The 23472-nt window shown below is 36.2% G+C and overlaps 1 protein-coding gene across 1 annotated transcript in view; it reads right to left on the minus strand.

Moving 5' to 3' along the window:
* The window catches only part of LOC148951625 (uncharacterized), a 129195-nt gene that overhangs the window by 41909 nt on the left and 63814 nt on the right, over positions 1-23472 (minus strand). The window contains exon 5 of the mRNA XM_089090374.1: positions 8736-9047. Within this exon, the coding sequence (XP_088946500.1) occupies positions 8736-9047 (312 nt within the window). The remainder of the gene's footprint in view (positions 1-8735; positions 9048-23472) is intronic.

The raw sequence follows: 23472 nt of genomic DNA on the forward strand, positions 1-23472 counted from the left end.
TGTATGAAAATATTTTTGATGATGACCAATCGCTAGATGATATGCAAGATGCCGTTTCAGGATACTTGTTCCAGCTAGACCCTGTCGCCACCCTGGCAAATTAACCAAACACTATAAACAAGAGGCTTGATTAACTGCCACTGAAGTCTCGCAACACCACCGGCACACCGCAGGCACACCACCACTGGCAAAGGTGGTGGCGTTCGGTCGACTTTAAATTAATTTTGTGACAATTCTTCATAGCGTTAACCGCAAAGTCGCAGCTTTTCCTTCTCGTGCAGTTTTGTATTTCGTTCTTCCTAATTAAAAATCAAACAGGATTTGAACTATCCCCGAATCTTTGGGCATTTTCCCGAAAATCTATGCGTAACCCTGAAAAAAATTTGGTTCCCCAAATTCCCGAAAACCATGCAATCACGGTGCCACCCCTAGCGATTTATCACCAGTGAATTTCCCTGCCAAATATTACTGGGCATGCCATAATTCTTCTCTACTCTCTTGTTCATTAATTTTCGTCTCTTTTGTTACTTTGCATAAAAAACAGACAGATGCAATATGCAATTGCAAATATTGCATTATACACAGTTCTTCATATGTTGACAAAAAACAGGATCGTCTTTATGAAATGAGTTTAAATCATTTCGAATGCAGTTTCCCAATCACCATTTCTTACATCGTTTGTAGTAAAGAATTTTATTTTCAAGTTGAATCCCAAAAAAAACCTTCTATTGTGACAAAATTTAGCTATAGACTAAGCTATGAACAAGGTTTGGGAATTAAAGATTGAACTGGAAGTTACCTCAAAAATATGATTCATAAATAAATTGTAAATTATTGCCTATAGGAGGGGGGAATAGGGGGCTATCATTTTTAAATTATAATACCTCATTTTTTTTATTGAAAGCAAGGATGCCAAAAAGATAATTATTTTTTTCATTTAAAACTAAGAGGGAAGAAATGGATATCAAGTTCCCTAGGAAACCACTAAACTATGTTGATAGACCCTGAGTCTTCCATTAGGACTTGTTAATTGTCTTGGGCGTATTGCGATTTCTCATATGCTAGTAACCTGACTTAGCTTGTGTGTGTGCTTCTTTTTAATTGGAATCTTTTGACCCTTTTGGATGCCCTAGTGAATATTTTACTCGGTTTTCCATTGGTTGTAGGTATATCTAAAAAATCTTAAATTATCTGTTGTTGTCTTTGTACCCCTTTAATCATAGCATTAATTTTTTTCAAGTAAAACTTAGCTGTTGAAATCTATTTTGAGTATTTGTTTGAACCATATTTTGATCTAGTTAATTATTAACTAACTTATTTTTCTAATGAAACCCGAGATAGTATCCTTTTAGGGTTGTATCTAGAGGGGGGGAGGGAAGTATTACATTTAAATGAAAATATCTCAAAATTTTTTTCTTTAAAACAGGGATCCCAAAAAGTTATTATTTTTAATTTATAGCAGAGACAGTATTTTATAAAGGTAGTATACGGGAAGGGGGTGGGTAGTGAGCTATAATATTTAAATCGTAATACGTCGATTTTTTTTGAAAGCAGGGGTGCCAATAAGTTGAATATTTTTTTATTTAAAGTACAGACGATATCCTTTAAAGATAGTATCCAGAGGGAGGGGCATAGGGAGCTATTATATTTAAGTGATAGTACCTTTATTTATTTTTTTATTGAAAGCAGGGATGCCAAAAAGTTGAAAAGTTGACAAAAATTAACAAGATTTTCGTGAGTTATACTTGATGCAGCCCTTGCATGGTTTTATCGCCCAAAGGGAAAGGGACATACGCGTCCAACCCGTTTTTTTCTTATTGATGAAACGGGTTTAATTTGAAAATATTCATTCATAAGTAACAGGCAGATTCACACTAAAATGAATTGGTGTGACGAAAGCGATATCGACATACGCACATAAGATTGCGCTCGAGTGGCAATGGCGCCCTTGTTCCAGTACCGAAGTTACATTAAAAGGCCGGGTCTTAATAAAAGCTTTCAATTTGGGAGATTCAAGGAGGAGTCTTTGACAGTCTTATGACCTCAGGATACTAGATTTCACAACGTTCTTACGTATCTTCAGAGGTTTAAAAAATTCGATCACCCCACAAATGATTACCAAAGATATGCACAAATATGACAAATGCAACATATTGAATATTATGACACTTTCTTCAAAGGTTTGACGTAAAGCAAAAACGCTACATACCCCTAACTACGCTTGAAAGTCATTTTAAAAAGAAACTCTTTGGAGATTTCCGTGGAAATGACCATAGCAGAAGCCTTGAGCCGGGGTGGGAATCAAAGAGGAGTCTTTAAGTATTGTGACCACAGGTGACTTAATGTTGCGACTTTCTTAAATTTGGTAATTTTTATGAGCATTTGTAAATCAAAGCTTAACTCAATAACTAACACTAAGTGTCCTATCATTTTGCTTGGATTAAAAGTGACGAACTAGGATGAAAATCTCAACATATTCCTGGAGCTACTTCAATCTGCATATTATTTCATTGATTTACATTTAAAACTGGTGAGCTTTTCAATTTTTTTTTTACCACAAAATAGCTGCCACTGTATTTTTCTGCATACCGAATAAACAAGAGAAGGTTTTTTGTTTCATTGTAATTGAAGTGTTCTCATGTGCAGTATTCATTATGTGTTTTTCAATTTGATGAACTTACTCCTTTTAAATACAGTTTATAATTTGACTGATATTAGATATTTATCAATTTATAATTTGAAATGAATCCCCAAAAGAAAAAACGAATCATATCCAAACGAGCAGCCAAAAGCAATAAAAAAGCAGCAGTTCAGCCTTAGCTACATGATATACATTCTATAAAGAAGCCAAAACAAGATCTAAATTCATTTTTTTTTAAATTGTTGTGAAAAACCAGTTTTTAATACAGGATGTATTTTTAAGAGTCCAAAAGAACAAAAAAAAAAACAAAACAATCAATATCGAAGTCGCCCATTTCAACTGTTTTAAAGGTGATAGGCAAAGGGCACTACGACAGAATTAAGCTTCTAAGTTCAAACTATATTCAAAGTTTTTACCGAGATAACTGACGAATTTTGTCATACGGTATTTGGACTTTCGTATGCAGTAACGATCGATGAAAAGAAACTACTTATTTTGATAATTATTTATGTTAAGAGGACATAGCTAATGGATACTTCAACTACTAGTATTATGCAAGGGTTTTGAAACGCTACAGGTATTTCGTTTCTACCACATTTCTATTTTTCTTGGTGAATTACGATCAGTTTCCACCCAGAAACTTGTGAATTTTTGAACTCATGAATAGGCTCGAATCTGTTGTAAATTTAAGCTGTAATTTGAGAAAGACTGATGAAAACATTGATGTTTGCAGTCAACATTGATCGTGTCGGCGGCGCGCCACTATGGCGCACCTCTTACCGGCGGTGTGTCGCCGACATCTTATCGGCGGCGCGGCGTGCAGTTTTTGACCCCGCCACCACCGGTCTTCCTTCATTGGCACGGCGCCGGGGTCTAGTTCCAGCCTCTTGTGACACCCAATGCAGCTTCTCTTGCTGTCCAATCTCATAGCAAAATTTCAGAGGAACTGAGAAGTTCATTTGAAAATTCATCATCATGGTAAGCAATAGAATAAAAATGTTTTATTTTAAGTAGATTAGCCTATGGCTAGCCGTAAGATAGGTAGGTAACCCAGATCTATTTCACAATTGGTCTCATTAGCTTACAACGGAAAGGATACAGTTTTACAGCACCTTTGCAATAGTTTTGTTCGATCACCCTTTTTAAAGAAACACTCCAAAATTCTTTACACTTGGCCACTTCAAAAAAGATAAATTTTCTAATTAGCGTAACTTAATATTAAGATGGTCTAGCGTAACAAATAGACATCTATATTGTCAGAATTCCATTGTGACTCCATGTATAGCTAAATTGATCAAGACCCCCCCTCCCTCCATAGTAGTGAAAAATATACCCTTAATTGTAAATCAACACCACAATTTTGATACAGAACCTAGACTGCAGTTTTCAACAAAATTTAGCGTTTCAACACAACTCAAAATAATGAGAATTTTTCACGCTTCTGCATAGTTAAATAATCACTTGACAGGAAGTATTAATTTTGAGCCCTGAAGGTGCTAGAAGGATCAAAACAGCCCATAAAACCCGAGCAAACCTATACTCAAAAAAATGCGTCTTTAAAAACTGTGCTTTATATAAAAAATGTTAATAGTTAGCGGACTAATCATTCAAGCTGAATGCAGTCTTTTACTACTGGAAGAGGGGGGGGGGAGTAAAGTATAGGCTCAGGGTATCAAATTTAAAGTAAAATAAACATAATAATTTATATATTAATAATTAACTAAGTATGAGTCTTTAATTCAGGCTCCTCACTAAACAAAATATGACCCAGTTGTGCTGATGATTTGTATCTAGTAATTATGTCAGTGATTCCAATTCTCAAAATGTAAATGGGGCAAAAATAACCAGTTAGCCATGTAAAATAAAAGTAGCAAAATAGAAATAAGAAGGTATTTTTCAAAGTCTAACTGAGGCAACTGCTCCCCCCTCACATAATGGGCACCCCAAAATTATGTGGTCTAATGCTGAATTAGAATAAACAGTGTACATTGGCAAGTACAAACAATACAATAATATATATTACATAATAACAGTAACAGATAGTGATCTAATAGTATTGCTTTATTTTATCAACATTTGTCATTCAGAGAAGCCATGACTCTCTAATTTTGTTCTTAATATAATTCCAGTTTTTGTTCCATTAAACTTTTTTGGTACTGTTCTAATATCTGGGCAACTTGCAAGAATGCAATTCGAGAAAAGCAAAGATCAGATAACATTGCCTATTAATTTCATATTTTACGCTCTATAAACAAGGGGTTTATCACCCCGGGAACTATATTTAAGCTTTAGTTTTTTGGGGTTTAGGAGGAAAAAGGGCAACCAGGTCAGTTTAGGTTATGTATTTATCATATGCTATGCTTTCCCCCACCCCCCTAATGTGCAAATAAACAGACAAAATTTATTTCAAAATTATTATACTTTTATAATATTTTTTTTTACTTAAATATCATTAAACAAACTTCAATTGTCGTGTCTTCCCCAGGTATTAGAACAGTACCTTTTTTTCTTGCATTGCTTTAGTATAACAGTGGGACATCTTTTTCACTAGTAAATACCCATAATTTTAAAAAGGCCTATAGGATATATATTCTTAAAATCCAATCTATTATTAATATTGTCGCTGTTTTGCCTGTGAGTCCAGGCAATTTGGTGCTCATATGTTCATTTTAAAACTCAGCTGCCCTTGTCTGATACTATAAGTAGGAAGACCTTATGTCACTTGGTCACCTGCAGATCCAGGCAACTTGTTGAGTCAACCAATTTGAATAAGTTTTGTATTAGAATAACTGTTTGAACTTATAAACTGGGTTGCCCGTCTAATAGTTTAGGCGAGTAGACCCTATGTCACTAGTTTGCACATTAGTTGAGACCACTTTTCAGTCAATCAATTTTCAATAAATTCTGTTTTAGTGTAAATGTCTTAGCTTCTAAATTGGGTTGTCTGACTGAGAACTGCAGCTCCAGGTGCCTTAATGGTCATGTTAATCCTCATACTTGGTCAAACTGACTATAGACTCTAGGCCGGCAGACCTACTTCGAAAGTCTTCTTGAGTTACAACAGAGATGACTAAGAGTTTTGGGTTGACTCATAACAAACAATCTCTACTGAACTTTCTGATGAAGAAGAATCCTAAGCCTAATTTTCCTGACCACAAAAATTCTCAGGTAGGTTAACTAAGTTTTAAGATTGACATGTGACCACCAAGCTGCCAGGACTACAATTGGAACTATTAAAAGTCATCTGTATGACTTTGTTGTTTTCTCCATGTATCAGTGAGGTAATGTAATTTATTTTTTATTTAAGTGGATCATATATTGAATAATACAACCAAAAAGTATTCTGTATAACTTTATTCATGTTTCTCTATAATAATTTGATGTTTAAAAAGTCATACAGAAGACTTTATATCATTCTCCATGTTTAAAGGAAAAACAATATTGTCTATTGGGTAAAATTCTACTTTAGTTACTTTTGGCTATCTTGGAAAGGGGTTGGTTTAGGAAAATGAAACTTTCAGGGATGGATGTACATGCTAAGGTTTGTCCCGGGAAGGTACTTTGAAGTACCTACCTCCACTTCTCCCCTCCCCTCTCTATATAATGGTAAATTACTGCACATTACTAGTTGTTTTAGCTCACATTTCATCCTATATTACTATCATAATTATAAATCACTGCTTACCTTACACAGCTTCACCTTTTAAACCTTGTTCATTAAAATATATTCCAAAATCCTATTTTCATTTAACAATACATTTAACTTATTTACTGTATAGCTGACATTGCTTATCGAAAATATTTGTGATGTCACAACTTTGCTTATCATAACCCCTTTAACAGTAGCATGCAGGTGCCATGCCGTAGAAGGCAACTCTGTGCTGATATGCGATTTAAGCTTTATTAATTAGTGAAAGGATTAGACAAGAGATAGACCAGTAAAAAAAATCCAAATTGTTTATAGAGGACAAATTATGCTATGAGAAGATTATTTTTATAGGTCCATGCGCTCATGAAGGGAAGAGGTTTTTAAAATCCCCCTTCCCCCCAAACTCAAAATTTTCTAAAATTCTACTTTAGAAGCTTTTTAAATATTTCTAAAGCACTAATTGATAGAGGGCTACAAACATCAGAATTGACTTTAGAAAACAATTTATGTCATGGGAAGATGTTTTTGAAATCCCCCCTCCCCAAAACTCAAAAATGTCTAAATTCTACTTAAGAAGCTTTTTAAATATTTCTAAAGCACCAATAGATAGAGCGCTACAAATATCAGGAATCGACTTCAGAGGACAAATTATGTTGTGGGAAGATATTTTTGAAATCCCCCCTCCCCCCAAACTCAAAATTTTCCAAAATTTTACTTTAGAAGCTTTTTTAAAATATTTCTAATATTTAAGCGAAAATATTATTTTTTCGCTTGCGATGGAAGTCAAGGTCTACGTTTTATTGTTATGATTCTTCGGCAACGTTGCACTTTTCTCATAATGCTGGCCAACCATCCAGGATCAAACAAAAGCAGGTTGTCCCCAAAAGGAGGTGGGAGGTCATAAGCAAGGACTTAAGGGAAACTGGAACTTCTTGGGAGTGGGTAAAGAGAGAGGCCTTGAATAGATTGGGATGGAGGAGCATGCGTTGCTGTGTTGGTCTCAGGCGGCTTGGAGCTGCAGTGAGTTGTTAGTAGTAGTAGTAACTACATGTTGTGCTTTTTTCATATTGTTTCAATGTGTTTGGAAGATAACCACTTTTGTTTACTCCAAAAACATAGTGTCTGACTCTTCTATTTTGCGTTTTATTTATTAAACATTGCGTATAAGAAAGGGAGATCGCAGGTATCTTTCAAAAATCTAAAAAGGATCGTATGAAGGAGACATTGGATAGCACACTAATTCAAAAGCGGGCATAAAATATGTGTGTTTCAATAAAATACAGCCGTTTTTTAAGCTAGAAAACACCCCATCTGTCCATCCATTTAAAACGCCCCAATAAGCGAAGAGCTGAACTGGTGGAAAAGGATTCAATCCATAGGCGTGCAGAATGCTCTGTGCCCAGAAGGAGTAGGTCCTTCAAGTTACCCTATGAGAAAAAGAGTACAGGAAACTTATAAGAGTGGAAACTGGGGTCAGTGTCAAAAAGATAAATCACCGACGCCATCTAGCATTTCACGGTTCTATTCCTTTTTTAGTCTACCATAAACTGCTGAATTTTTACCATTTTGTCTACTTTAACATGTAGGGGAGGGTAAAAAAAAAGGCAGAAACTCTCCTTGGCAGGCCTACCAGCTGAATGTCTACTTGCCTAATAAAGTTTTCCCAAGCTAAACTAGGCCTACTCTATGCAGACTGGACTTGACTAAAAGAATTCTTGAAAAAAAGCTTACTAATTATCAATCTAGATTTACCCAATTTGAATTACTTAAAATAATCAAACAAGCACATCTGAATCCAAGACTTCCAGACCTATTTTCTGTAATATTGAAATCCAGCGAGACACGGATGGGGTGGGATGATGAGGGGAGGAACCATGACATCTTTGGATGTGGCAACTGCACTAAGGCCACTCTAATATAACCTCCAGGAATACCAAAAGTCAGTACTAACTTCTAGATTTCATACTAAATAACAAATAACACATAAAAAACTTTAAAACTCAATACGGGAAAAAAAATCCTCTCAGCTAATTATTGAGAAATTTAACCCTCTCGAGTTAATATGGAACACTCAACAACTGGAAACTCAGCATACACATATGAAAACGCTATATACTCAATGCATTTTAATCCACTAAATCTACCTCAATCTATGAGCCTCTCACAGCTCAAAACTAAAAGAGAACAAGGAAGGCCACGGAATTAGTGTCATTAATGGTCTTGAGTGAACCCCAAAATGCCTTCCAGGTTTTCTATTTAAGGGTTTTCTATTTTTCTATTTTAGGGTTTTCTATTTTATGCCTCCCAGGTTTTCTATTTTTCTATCCCAGGAACAGTGTCTGCGAAGAGTAAGAAAACAACTTTTACACCTAAGGAAACAATCAAGGAGATTGGGCCTATTCCTAGCCATATATTTTATTAAACAAACAAAAATTAAATAACTACCCAGTCTGGATGGCATCTTTCGTCCAGTGGCTGAACAAAAACACAGTAGTTTCCAGGAGCCAGGTTAGTAAACAAAACGTCCATCTTATCTGCTGTAGTATCTTTGACAATTTTAACAGTTCCAGATTCAATCTCTTCACAGGAACGAGTGACGTGTCTAAGATAAACACGATAGTATTCGAAGTCAATTTCTGGCGGACCATTCGTAAAACGTGCACGGATTGTTTGCTCCTTACTATTAGCCTCTGTGAAAAGTGTTGTATTCCATTTGGCAATATCTGGAGACATTAAATTGGTTTTGTATTCTTCAATCTGAAAAGAACAAAAAAACTGTCAGCCGTAATTAAAAAAAAAAAGTATATGATTGCCCCTGTGGATATCCCGACATATTCCTCAAGAATAATCATGGCCTATATATATCCCTTTCCTTTGTTGAAACTCTCTCCCTAGGGTTTCAACACGGCGTATAATAGGGGCGTTGTCTTTTTCAATCTCTAGAACGAAATCGATCTAAAAAAAAAAAAATAGAGTATCAAACTACACAATCGATCAAAAATGCAGTATCAAAATACACAATCGATAAAAAAAGAGTATAAAAAATTAGAGTATCAAACTACACAATCAATAAAAAAAGGAGCATCAAACTACACAATCGATCAAAAATGCAGTATCAAAATACACAATCGATAAAAAAAGAGTATAAAAAATTAGAGTATCAAACTACACAATCAATAAAAAAAGGAGCATCAAACTACACAATCGATCAAAAATGCAGTATCAAAATACACAATCGATAAAAAAAGAGTATAAAAAATTAGAGTATCAAACTACACAATCAATAAAAAAAGGAGCATCAAACTACACAACCGATCAAAAAAAAGAATATCAAACTACACAATCGATCAAAAAAATAAAGTAACAAAAAACAGAGTATCAAACTAGAGAAAAATTTCTTTCTGAGGCTTTAGGCGTCTATGTAATACACAAATGCTAATAAAACCTCAAATGAAACAACCCACTGTGAAGCTTAAATTAATTGTCTATAGCAACTGTTCATTTTGCATTGACTGCATACATACTTGCAACATTAAGCGGCATTACTACTTTAAAACAGAGAGGTTACAGAAGAAGTTGTTTCGATGGTTCTTAATCCATTGGCTACTCAGATTTTTTTCATATATAAGATTAAGGGAAAATAGATTTTCCTGCTATGGAAAAATCGTTCTTTCAGGCGCAAAGTGGCAGAAATCCGATGTTTACCGTAGCATGACGTCTCTTGTTCCTTAAAAGATATTAAAACTCAATTTTCATTCCAATAAGCACTCTCCCAATATTCTAAGGCCATAAATTCAAAACAATGATCCATCACTGTTTTGAAAACATAATCTTCTTTGAATGTCCTGTGGCGTAATTACACTGGTAATTGTTTCTTCTTTTAAAGCTTTACATTTGTACTTGTCTGTTATAGCGCCTATGTATATAAAAGCTGAGTAGAACCGGTTTCCGTAGAGATTGCGATTAGTATTGAATGAAATTTAAAATATAATGAAAATATAATACTTCAGAAACAAATTTGGTCTCCATGCAAAACGCGTAAGGTACAATGATCCTGCAGGTTATTAAGTAAGATTTTTTTTCTAACTTCACACTACCCAAATACTTTATCCCCCCCCCCCAATCCCCTAATGTGCAAATATATAGCCCAAATTACATATTACCCGTCTATCATGTCACTTGTCTTCGTCTTGTCTCACGCTAAGGTGAAAGAAATCAACGAAGAAACCGGTTTTACTTTGCTTCTATATACATAGGCACTATAACATTGGCGCTATAACAGACAAGTACCTTTACATCTTATTAATTAAAAAAACTTTTTCCACAAAATAAGTTTTTCAAAGAAAATTAAAGAACTCCATTAAACAAAAAATGAGCAAAAATAAAATAAAATAATCTAGAAAGCGTGAAACTACCACAAATCAGCATCTATAAATAAATGAAACCCAAAACGAACAGAAATTACAATAAATAACCGAGTCAAACTCAAAACGAGCAGAAATTAACATAAGTTGCGCGCAAAACCCCTATGCCTTCCCAAGGCCAGAACAAAATTTGCACTTTACTGAAAAAATACAAATGAATGTAAATTGTCAGTTTAATATACATATACTGATATTTAGTAATCAAATGTTAATATTATTTGATTTATTAAAGTTATAAAAGTAAAAACATTTATATTTTTTTCAGTAAAGTGGAAATTTTGTTCTGGCCTTGGGAAGGCATAGGGGTTTTGCGCCCAACTTAGGTTAATTTCTGCTCGTTTTGAGTTGATTATTTATTGTAATTTCTGTTCGTTTTGGGTTTCATTTATGAAACCTCGGTTGTGAGCCCTACTCACATTAATTTTTGCTCGTTTTGAGTTTGACTCGGTTATTTATTGTAATTTCTGTTCGTTTTGTGTTTCATTTATTTATCGATGCTGATTTATGGTAGTTTCACGCTTGGTAGTTGATTCGATTTATTTTTGCTCATTTTTTGTTTAATGGAGTTCTTTACTTTTCTTTGAAAAACTTATTTTGGGGAAACAGTTTTTTTTAATTAATCATCCTTAAAGACCCCCCATATATGCCCCTAGGGCATAACTTAAAACCCTTGCCCTGAGGGCTGTGGGGGAGTGTCCTCCTCAAAAACATATTTTCTTTTTGGAAATCAACTACGCTGAACAAAATGGTTATCTCAAAATTTTGATTGGATGTGTTTGGGGGAACGGAGGGCGTGGCGGGGGGGCTAGTTGCCCTCTAATCACTTTCTACTATTAAAAAGGGTACTAGCCCTGTGAATTTCCAATCGAATTAGCCTGTTTTGAAGTTTCTACGGCAACGCCTTCTAAAAAAAAAAAAACTTATATGCCCCAGGGCATAACTTAAAACCCTTGCCCTGAGGGTTGTGGGGGAGTGTCCTCCTCAAAAACATATTTTCTATCTGGAAATCAACTACGCTGAACAAAATGGCTATCTCAAAATTTGATTGGGTGTATTTGGGGGAATGATGGGAGTGGGGGGGGGGGCTAGTTGCCCTCCAATCACTATTGACTATTAAAAAGGGCACTAGCCACTCCAATTTCCAATCGAATGAGGTCTTTTCAAAGTTTCTACGACAACTTTCGATACGAAGTGCCCGGGTATGGAGAAAAAAAACACATTGTGCCCACAACGTTTACTTTTAATTTTTTGTTATAAAACTTATGTTTTTAAATTTAATAAGAAGCCAAGTGGCGCAGATATACACACAATAGTCTAAAATTCGATAATCCAAATAAAAACAATAACAATACAAAAAACATACAAATATATAACATACAAAACATATCAATTTATAATTTTTGACCAATAGAGTGCTTCTTCCCTTCTCTAAAAACACTTCTGAAGGATTACCATCCAGGAGAAATGATGGGGAATAAATACAATCGTCACTTTTACAATCCTTTAGCCTATGAAATCTTCTGAGACTCCTCCCTCTCAAATATCAGGGCATGTAAACCTACCTCCTTAGAGTAGCACCCAGCAAAGTAAATACATATCTACCAAGTCTAAATTTTAAGTTAGCCTACCTGATCTAAAATCCAAATGATACCCTTGTTAGAACAACTTAATGATTTTTAGACGTTACCAACTCTTATTTTCGACTTTTATACAATAGTAGCTTCCATGAACAATAATTCAGATAAATACAGTCTCAAAAATCAATCCGTCTAGGATGTTTTTTGATATCCTATTAGATACGGTAAGACCCACCTTTATTGATAGATAGATAGATAGATAGATATTTATTGCAATAAAAGCCACTTTGGGCCATGGCAAAAAAGGAAAATCACACAAAATAATAACATGATTATAATCACACAAAATAATAACATGATTATAACACTCATAGCAAAGTATGGTAGCCTACATAACAATAACAACGCAAAATTACAAAACATTACAAAAACATAATAAAGCACACGATATCATTAAACTAACATAAATAGATAGATGTATGTTACATCAATCAAGGGCCATGACTACAAAAATAACAAACAAGAAAACAACTTACACACATACAACAATACTTTCCAGACTCACCCCACCCCTTTTTACAAAAATTTATCTCTATGTGACATACCCAATTTTATATACTTTGCTATCATTCTTATTGTCCCATAATTTTTTGATCCCATTACTGAAACCAACCACTCACTTCTCCCCACATTAAAAAAAAATAAATCTTTCCTTAGATCCTGTAATTCGGGACAAAGGGCCATGAAGTGAAGCAGATCCTCCCCATTTTCTCCGCACATAGGGCATGAGTAAGGACCCTCCTTTACCCTTACCCTCCCTAAATATTTCCTCCTTTCTCCAAGTGCTAGAAAATTACCCATCCCTGATATATACCACTTAATTTCTTCACTATTTAAACCCGCTTTAAAATAATTATCATATACCCAGACCTCCTTCCATTGCCGGTAAATGCCGAGGGACACTGAGGCTGCGACATCACACTGCCATTTCTGAATCTCCTGATCTTCAAGCACTCCCTTAATTAGTTTTGCTACATTTCCTACTTCCAGCACTATCCCCTTCCCTTCATTCCAAACACCTGATAACCCGGAACTATTTAAGATTGATTTCACCTGGGAAGCCCATGAACTTTTCCTTCTATCCTGCAACACCTCCAGATAAGCTGCATTTACTAACCTATTATTCTGTAAGCCAATCACCTTTTCCCAGTATCCTATCATTCTAACCAATCTTTTTATTCTCAATGAAAACAATCCTAGATCACCCTTTAACACCAGATTATTAAATTTCCCGCTTAGTCCTAAAAGTCTCTTGAAATGTCCTAAATAAATTCTCTCTATTTTTTCCCCCTTTTCAAAACCCCAAACTTCCCCACCGTAACTCAATGATGGGCCTACCTTCGTCTAAAAAATTCTCTTCTGTAGCTTAATATCTGCCGGTCCTAGATGCCTAAGGGGACTCTTCAATAATGCCCATGAAGCCTTCTGACCCTTCCAACTCGCTATTTGCACCTGATCACTCCATTTCCTTGAACTTGTGAACTTACATCCCAAATAAATATAATCCTTAACTTCATTCATCTCTTTCCCTTTAAAATAAAACTTATTATTTTCCCTTTCATCATTTCCAAAAACTAATATAACTGATTTTTCAATATTTAAAACTAATTTTTTACTCTCCAGATAACTATCAAAAATCTCTAACATCTTTTGCAAATCCGGAGCCGATTTCGCAAGCAATACTATGTCATCTGCAAATAATAAACAAAACAGCTCCAGCGACATTAATTTTAACAATAGGGACATTTCTATTTCTAAAATACTGCTCAATATCATTAGTAAAAAGAGAAAACAAACGCGGTGATAGAGTGCATCCCTGTTTGAGGCCTACATTACTTAAAACTGGCCTAGAATAAGAAATACCTACCTTCACTACTACTTTAACCACCTCATACATTTTCATTATATCTTCTACTAACCTAATTGGCAATCCTAATTTCACCAACACCACTTTCAACAAACTCCTTGAAACTTCGTCAAATGCTCCCCTAATGTCCAAAAACGCCGTATATAGCCTATTTTTCCTATGCCTCGTATATTTACTAGCTAAAGCCTGTAAACAAAATATTTGATCAATTGTAATATAGTTTTCCCTAAACCCTGCCTGACATTCAATTAATATACCTTTATAATGCAACCATTTATCCATCCTACTAGAAAGGACTCTACAAAATAGCTTACTGATAGAACTTCCTAAACTTATCCCCCTATAGTTCTTGTGTAAGTTTCTTTCTCCTTTCTTAAATAATGGGATCATAATCGATATCTGCCAATTTTTTGGCCATAGAGGTGTACTTAGAATTGCCGAGAATATCAATGCAAGCACTGGCAGTATCCATGCTCTTGACCATTTCAGCAGCTTAGTTGGTACTCCGTCGATGCCCGGAGCTGAATTCCCTCTCATGCTTTTCAAGGCGTGCCATATTTCCTTCTGTCCAACCGGTTCCAGTAGTTTAGCATCCTCTGAATCCAACTCAAAATCGGCTGTTTCTTCTAAACTATTCATCTCCTCATCAGCTCTCTCTTCGTCCTCTTCGGTGTATATCTCTTTATATTTTTGTTCTAAGTATTCTGGCCAGGTATCGGCGTGAGGGACTGAATCAGTCAACTTTCTATTTTCTGTTGATTTCCTAATTAACTTCCAGAACTCCGTTGTATCATTCACGCTAAATTTCTCCCGTATGTTTTGGGCTCTCTTCCTCTTCAGAACGTCTCTTCTTCAACTTAAGTAGCCTTTTATATCCCCTTCGCTTGTCCCTAAAAACCTGCAAATTATTTTCCAGATCAACTATACTGCTAGCCTTTAGCAATCTAAAAGCTACTAAAACCTCCTTCTTCTTTTCCTCACATTCCTTATAAAAAAACTCATCAAACCAGTACTTCTACCATTTTTTCTCCTACATGCCACCTTAGTTCCAATCTTATACAAAACCCCAGACGAAAAATCAACAGACCCTGCTATATCCCCTTCCCTTGCCCTCTCCTCACTCTTCTGAATAAATGAATCCAGCCCTTTATCCTCAACTAGTAATTTTTTCAACTTATCCTCACTATCATTATCAAACCTTAAACCTTCCCTCCAATCAAGCTCATTACCCATCTTTCCCTTAGCCCCAAACTTCTTTTTCCGGCTCTCAGCCCATCCTCCCCTCCTAATTCAACCATAATAGGCACGTGATCCGACCCAGCAAGGGCCATCACCTCAAAATCCACACAACAAGAAAGAAGCCCCAGACTAACAACCCCATAATCTATAACACTTGGAGATCTACCCGAGAAACATGTAAAATCCCCCACTCCTTTATCCTTCCCTGTCCTCCCATTCAAAATAACCAAATTCTGCTTACCACAAAAATCCAATAATTTTTTCCCCCAATTATTCTTTCTCTGATGACCGTCCTTACTCGTCCTCCTCCTAACCGACGGCTCAATCATATCAACTCCCTTAGTGTTTCCTAGTTCGAGATCCACCTCCTCCTCACGGGCTCCTTCATCCTCCCCTGTATATCCGTTAAAATCCCCTAGAAAAACAAAATAGTCGGACGGAAACTGTTCTGAAAAAAGATCCATATCATTTTCTAATATCTCCCAGGTATCCTCATCACTAAAAGTGCTAGTATCCGGCGGTAAATACACTGAACAAAAGATAAACGAGTTACTACCTAAAGGTACTCGCACCCATACTAGATTACATGAAACACTTTTCAATCGAGATAAATTTCGCCATCTATTCGTTATCAATAATGCCACTCCTCCATAAGTTCTACCATTCTGCGATCGCTTTCTTTGTGATCCAAAATAAGAAAAACCTTCTATTCTCTTCTCTTTTTCCTGCCACGTTTCTACTAATGATACAACTGAAAAATCACAACATTTAAGAAGACATTCTAATTTAAGATACGAAAAGCCCTGAACATTCCAATGCGCTAAATGACACTCGTAATTTGCGCCATGGCCCTGCTTATCCTATCCACTATCTGAGCCAATGGGTTGTGACGGGTTAAATAGCCGCCTAGGCTCCATTTTATTAGGGTCGTCAGCTCTAACCGACTTGCTCTTCTGTCTGAGGTGGTCATCTGGGCTAATAATTTGTTGGCTGTTACGTTTGGGAGCCCCCACAGGCCCGACAAAAGTTGATGTGGAGCCTTTTTTAATAACAGGAGTTTCACTGTTTACCCCATTTATTTCGTTATCACTACTAAGCTCCTCCACTACACTAAAGAAAGATTGAATTGAGGATGAAGATCCAGAACGCGATCTTGAATTGCAAGGTTCTTCCAGGTTAAACCGATTATTTTCAGAAACAAAACTCTTTACTAAACTTTTTTGTGGCACTGATAAAGACCCAGGTTCACGGAGAAACTTTTGCCGAAAATTTTCCTTAAAATGGGTCATGGTACTCGCTGATGGCTCTATATTAGGGGAATTCGTAACCTCAACTACATACTGCTTATCAAGACTATAGGTAAAACACTGTTGACCAATATATAACCTTGTCCCTCTTAGTCTTGCTTCTCTATTTTCTCCTCTAGCCCGTTCAAGAAAAGGCTTTAGGTGGTTACGAATAGACAATTCACGCTTTGTATAATCGGGACTAACACCAAGACCCGCCCTTTTCAGGTGCGTACTTGCACGCAATATAGTATCACGAATGTAACCACTTGTAAACTTAACCAGCACCGGTCGCGTGCCTTGTTTAGTGTTTAGCCGAAAAATGTATCTAATGTCCATCATTTTCAGCCCTAAATTTGGCACATGTAAGTTGAGTGCTGTCATTACATCTTCTCTTAACGAAGAACCTTTGTTTGTAGGATCGAAATTATACAGGACCAAATTACACTTTTTAGACTCATTTTCTAGTCTTTGCAATTTTACGTTAGTAGCCGACAATTCAGCTTGCAAACTTAGGTAATCTTTCTTCAATTGTGACGTATCCTCTGAGAACTTGACTACTGTCGAATCAATTCGCGACGAAATAGCAGATAGGTCGTTTCTCAGTTCTTGAACCTGCGATGAAACTATTTCTATTCCGTTCAATTTTTGATTAATTTCTTGTTGAGTTTCAGAAAAATTAACAGAAGTCATAATTAATCCGGAAATATAGTTATAATAATTAGAAAGATTACTTATCTTTCTTTGAGGGCCGAGCCTCACAAATGCATCCGAGTGACTATTCTCCAGTGCCTGTAATTATTCACACAAAATTTCTGCTTAATATAGCAAGTCTTATAAAGTAAGATTTCCACTTAGCATGACAATTCTTGTCAATGGGAACTGGTTTTTCAAGTTATTTCACAGCCTGTGTACTTAGATGTAAGCGGAATGAATGATATTCTTATGATTGGGAAACATAGACAAATAAGCACGGGATTTTCCCTAAAGACTGATAACTATCAGTGAAAAAAACATTGACAAATAAGTACAAATTTAGGGTATGATGGAAAACAACTCAAAATTAAGCTTCATTCAGATCAGTTCTCCGCAGAGTTGCCACCCCTAGTGACTTATCACTATTTCCAGTAATTGTTTATAGTGCCTAAAGAAAAAAATCATTAAATTATCCCATAAATCACTAGATTATTGAAGAAAATCACTAAATAAATAAAAAAATCACTAAAATGTAGTGATTTTCTCATGAATATTTTTTTTACTTTAAACGAATCACTGTGACACTAAGGCCTTGATTCCCGACGTTGGGCGCACGCCCCACCGGTGGGGTATGGTAATGTTTTGGTGAATCATGGGCAAAACGCGCACCCTTTGGCTGACTATACTTTAGAACTTTAATTTAGAAAAAAACAAAAATTCATGTGAATGAAGTCATATTCAACAAAAAGGAAGGTGTCATATTCATTTTCATTTTATTCATTTTCATTGTCATATTCATTTTCATTTAGTATAAAATATGCCTCGAAGACGAACCAAAGAAGATACCAAGTTAATGAACTTTTAAGCTCTTTTCCGGTGAATACACGTAAAATTTTGAATAACAAAATTTAAGTATCACGAGGGGGGCATCAGGATTTTAGAAATGCCTAGGTGGGGCATGGCCCAAAATCAGCTGGGAATCTAAGGGGTATCAAGGGGTATGCAAAAAGGTAAGGGGTATGCGCTAAGGGGTATCAAGACCTAACAGGGCTGAAACCACTTTTCTCCCTTTGCGTGTCCTTAAATATTTTTTTCGGTGTTTTTTTCGTTTTTTTTAAATAAGAAAAAAAAAGTGGGTTACATATAAAATTCCTTCAAAAAAAAGAAACTTAAATTCCAAAGTAAAACCATTTAGGCCTAAGCATTTCAAATTCGTTCGATGGTTTGACAAAATAAAGTCAAACGAAAATGTGACCTTTAATAGGTTTAGATTTTACAGTGACCTAGTATTGTCTAAAAAGCTAATAATGTAACTTATTACATAAGATTATTTCATCTCTATCTAATTGTTATTGTGAAATCTTTTTTTCTGTTTTCTTTGTGAAGTATTGCAGCAACATCATTTTCCTTATTCAAATACGGATAATGTAATTTAATTGATTTCCACTGAAATTCGCAAGGAAAAAAAAATTTTTCAAAGAAAAGAATTTTATTGGGAAAAACTTCTTTCCGAGAAGCAACATAAGTGAAATACACTAAAAACAGAATAAACACGCTTATCATTTAAAGCTTGAAGTGGAAGAAGCAAAAGCAGATTAATGCTAAAAAATTACCCCTATCAGGCAAATCTGTTTGGGAGGGGGGTATGACCGAAGTATTTTCCTTTTTCCTCTGAAAGACTAAATATCCAAAAACATGAAAAGATTAGTAACGTTATGAAGAATCATGGCACTATTCCGAAAAAAAATACCCCGTACCTCCCTCCTCCTCGAAAGACTAAATATCCAGAAACATGGAAAGATTCATAATGTTATGAAGAATCATGGCAATATTCCGGAAAAAAATACCCTTATCCCCCCTCTTCCTCGAAAGACTAAATATCCAAAAACATGGAAAGATTTATAACGCTATGAAGAATCATGGAAATTTTCTGAAAAAAAACTACCCTGTACCCCCCTCTTCCTCGAAAAACTAAATATCAAAAAACATGGAAAGATTTATAACGTTATGAAGAATTATGGCACTTTTCCGAAAAAAACTACCCTATATCCCTCTCCTCATCGAAAAACTAAATATCGAAAAGCATGGAACGATTTATAACGTTATGAAGAATCATGGCACTTTTCCGGAAAAAACTACCCTGTACCTCCCTCCTCATCGAAAGACTAAATATCCAAAAACATGAAAAGATTTATAACGTTATGAAGAATCATGGCAATATTCCGGAAAAACACTACCCTGTACCTCCCTCCTCATCGAAAGACTAAATATCCAAAAACATGGAAAGATTTATAACGTTATGAAGAATTATGGCACTATTCCGAAAAAAAATACCCTATACCTCCCTCCTCCTCGAAGAAAATTCTACAAAAACTCATGCATGACTGCAAAGACATCTAAATAAAGAATCAGAACCATAGTTTAAATGAAAACAATCAACCCAATAACGTCGACTTAGAGAAGATCTATGTGTCTTCCATGTATTACTTCTTTTCCGTCTTCTTAGAACGGATGATCTGAGAGTGTAGGAAGATTGCTAGTGAATTGATGAATACATTCGGAGGGCACGCAACCGCACCTTGTGCACTCAGGTGCACCTACAGCCCCGCATCGCATTTGATCAAAATTTCAAAATAGAAAAATTGACTAAAACGGGCAAAAATACTCATCCGGAGGTAAAGTTATATGCGCAGCCACGGGACAAGGGCCCCTGAAATACGAAACTAGCCCATTTTAAGCCAAACACTTCACAGATAAATCTTAGCAGAAAATGATAACTTTTATATTGAGATTACACATACACATTATTATACTTATTAACACTTTTTTTACATTGACAATTAAATTTTTACAACACACATAGGAACCCCCAAAAATACAAACACGTACAGACAAATACACATGCATATACAGCCAAAGACACTATGCCATATACCCACGGAGACACACGTTTTGGAACGTTTAGAAAAACGTAAAAATGATAAATTTATGTTGAAAATACATGAAATCATAGGACATATCATAAAAAAAACACACGTGGATATACAAATATACACACGCATACACAGCCACCCACGATGCCATATACCCACGGAGACACACATTTTGGAACATTTAGAAAAACGTAAAAATGGCAAATTTATGTTTAAAATATATGAAACCATAGGGCACATCGTAAAATTGTTGATTTTTCAAGTGGGCAGGTCTGGAGCCCCCTTACATAAATCCATGGGGCAAGTGCTTCACTTTAGGCAAGCACACACACAATTGGAGTATTTTGATATAGAACTTATCTGGCAACTTTGGAACCACACTTTGATGTAATTTGTTCAACAAATAGGCCTAGACCTCACTTTAAGCTTATTTTTTAAATAGAAGCACTGCAGAGTCTTTCGTATGACCTCCAAAGAAACGACCCCTAAATCGTCAGCCGCTCCTTGTTGGAAGCTAAACTTATGAGGGAGCTAAATTTATAAGGCTTTCAAACTTATGAAACTTGCAATGTATCCCGTCCTAAAATTTGAAAAAAATAAGCTGAACGAGCCATGGTCACCCTCCAAGTCGGCTCCTTTAGTGGGAAATAGCCCTTTCATTTTTTTACGGTTTGCTCCGAAGATTTAAATTATCGTTTTATAAGCTATAGCTTTGCTAGTTATAGGAGTAACCCTGTGTCCGCCAGCTTCAGTAACGATAGTTAATTTTCTGTGGCATCTTGAAAGGCGCACCACGGCTTGGTGAGGCACTCGCTGTCCACTGGTGACTTAAACGCATCTACGCTGGAAGACATCACTGTTTTTCATAATGTGAGTTCCACAAGTTTACAAGTCTATTTGAGAAGAACTTATTCCTAAGTCTGGTGTTTACGAGTTTCCGGAAAAGCGTAAGTTACGGTGTCACGCGTTTTGTGTGAAGATGACCACAAGTTATCTTTCAATTGTCTGATTGGAAAAGGTCAGGAACGGCATCCTCTACATTTAGAAGCTTATATTATGCTGGTATCAAATCGCCTCGTTTGCGACGATATGTTAGAGTTGGTAATCTAGGCTGATGGAGACGAATGGATAGGGGACATGATAGAGGTTTCTTTGCCCTCCTCTGGACTGATTGTAGGGCTGCTTGGTCAGTCTTATTGATTGGCCTTGCGATGCACATTTCAAACATTAGCCTAGGTCGAATTAGACTCTTGCACAGCTTGTGCTTGGTCACAACAGTTGGAGATCTACTAGTGAATGATCTTTTGATTAAGCCAAGTGTCTGATTAGCCTTCTCAATCGTCGCTTGTGCATGAATATGAAACTCCGCGGGGCTCCTGGGAATAGGTTTGCGGGGCATATCCCCAGGGACGTACACAAGGGACGTACTCCAAAATCTCATGATTTTTTCCCATAATCTTTTGATATTTCTGACAGAATAAAGGATTTGAAGGATTTGGTCCCCCCCCACAAAAAAAAAAACAGATTCCTACGTACGTGCCTGCCCATCCCTACAGTCCATATTGTACTGAGTGTGAAATTTTTTTCCCAAGGTAGAGACTCTTGTATTTTCATGTGTTGACTTCATGCTTCCAAATATTAGTCCAGTCAGTGAATGCATTGAGGTACAGTGAATGCATTGAGGTCCATTGTGTCCTGAGGCATACCACTTCCAACAGCGGTCACTTCGGAGAAAAATGCCCTTCCATCAACGCCGAATATTTTAACAATCGGTTTCCTGTCTGTTAAGAACTGCATTGTTAGGATCCCACTCAACCACATCTTTATTCACCCCAATAGCTTGGAGCTGGATAAGTCATTTTACGGTAGACTTTGTCAAACGCCATTGCCAAATCCAGTAGTATAATGTCAAATCGGAGCCCTTGGTCCAGAAGATCATTGACATAATTATAAGAATCAATCAGGTTTGTTATAGCCGATCGACCAGACCTAAAGCCATGCTGACGTGATGAGAATAGTTTACTGGTTGTCAAGTGTTTCAGGATTGCTGTGTTAACAATTGCTTTTAGTAGCTTCCCCACTGCAGAGGTGATACTAATTGGCCGGTCATTGCTAGCCTCCTCTTTGCTACCACTCTTGTGTATGGAAGTTATGTGGGCCGTGCGCCAATCTTGCGAAACAAATTTCATCAAGATACTTCTGAAAAAGACGAGTGATCGGGCCTAATAGTTCAACATGCGATTCATTTAGAAGCCTTGCTTGTACTCCATCTGGAGCCACTGGCTTACTTGCGTTCAACTTTTTCAGGCGTGTCTCTACATCTACCCTATTGATTGTAATCGTGGGCGTAGGGGTTATGACGGTATAGGCAGAGGGGAATCTGGAAGAGCGGAATCTAGTAAATACACATGCAAGCTAAGTGTTTACAGCATTAGCAATTTCTTTTGGGTCATCTACTACACGGTCATTCTCTTTAAGTCGCATAACAGAGGGCCTGCCAGGTATTCGGGCTGAGGTATAATTCCAAAAGCGTTCTGGATTTGACTTACTTGCTACTGCTATAGCCTCCTCATGCTCTTCAAATAGCTTTCTAGATAGATTTCTAAGACAAAAATCCAACAATTTATCTATCTGGAGCAAAAGTGCAGCATAAATGTGAGCTAATTCAATAATTATCACAACCATATGTTGTAAAAACATATGCCGTAAAGATCATTACAAAACAGAGAAAAAAAAATAGAGTTCAATGTTTTAAAAAAAAATTTATTGAAGAAAAGGCCGTTTCCAAATAAGTTTTCACGTTGAAATCCAGTATCTCAGCAATGGTGTAATTTTTTCAAGATCCTGGGGGGGGGGGGGGGGGCAAAATTGGAGCCAACATTCCCAAATCCAGTGAAAATGGCAGAGAAAAATTACCCATATAGTATCATAAAGGCAACGATATACTAGAGAGAACTGACCCGTTCCTCTGGATACATGAATTAAGCAGGCTTATCCTATTTTTGACAAGATTTTGAAGAAACTAAATTTCAGCTTAGGGGGCAAACTGGAGTCTGGGGGCAGTTGCCTCCCAACTCTGCCAAATAGCAATAAAGTCCCT

Source organism: Artemia sp. Qi Xiang Cuo, chromosome 6, assembly GCF_049724085.1.
Source record: "Artemia sp. Qi Xiang Cuo chromosome 6, ASM4972408v1, whole genome shotgun sequence".
Taxonomy (NCBI): domain Eukaryota; kingdom Metazoa; phylum Arthropoda; class Branchiopoda; order Anostraca; family Artemiidae; genus Artemia; species Artemia sp. Qi Xiang Cuo.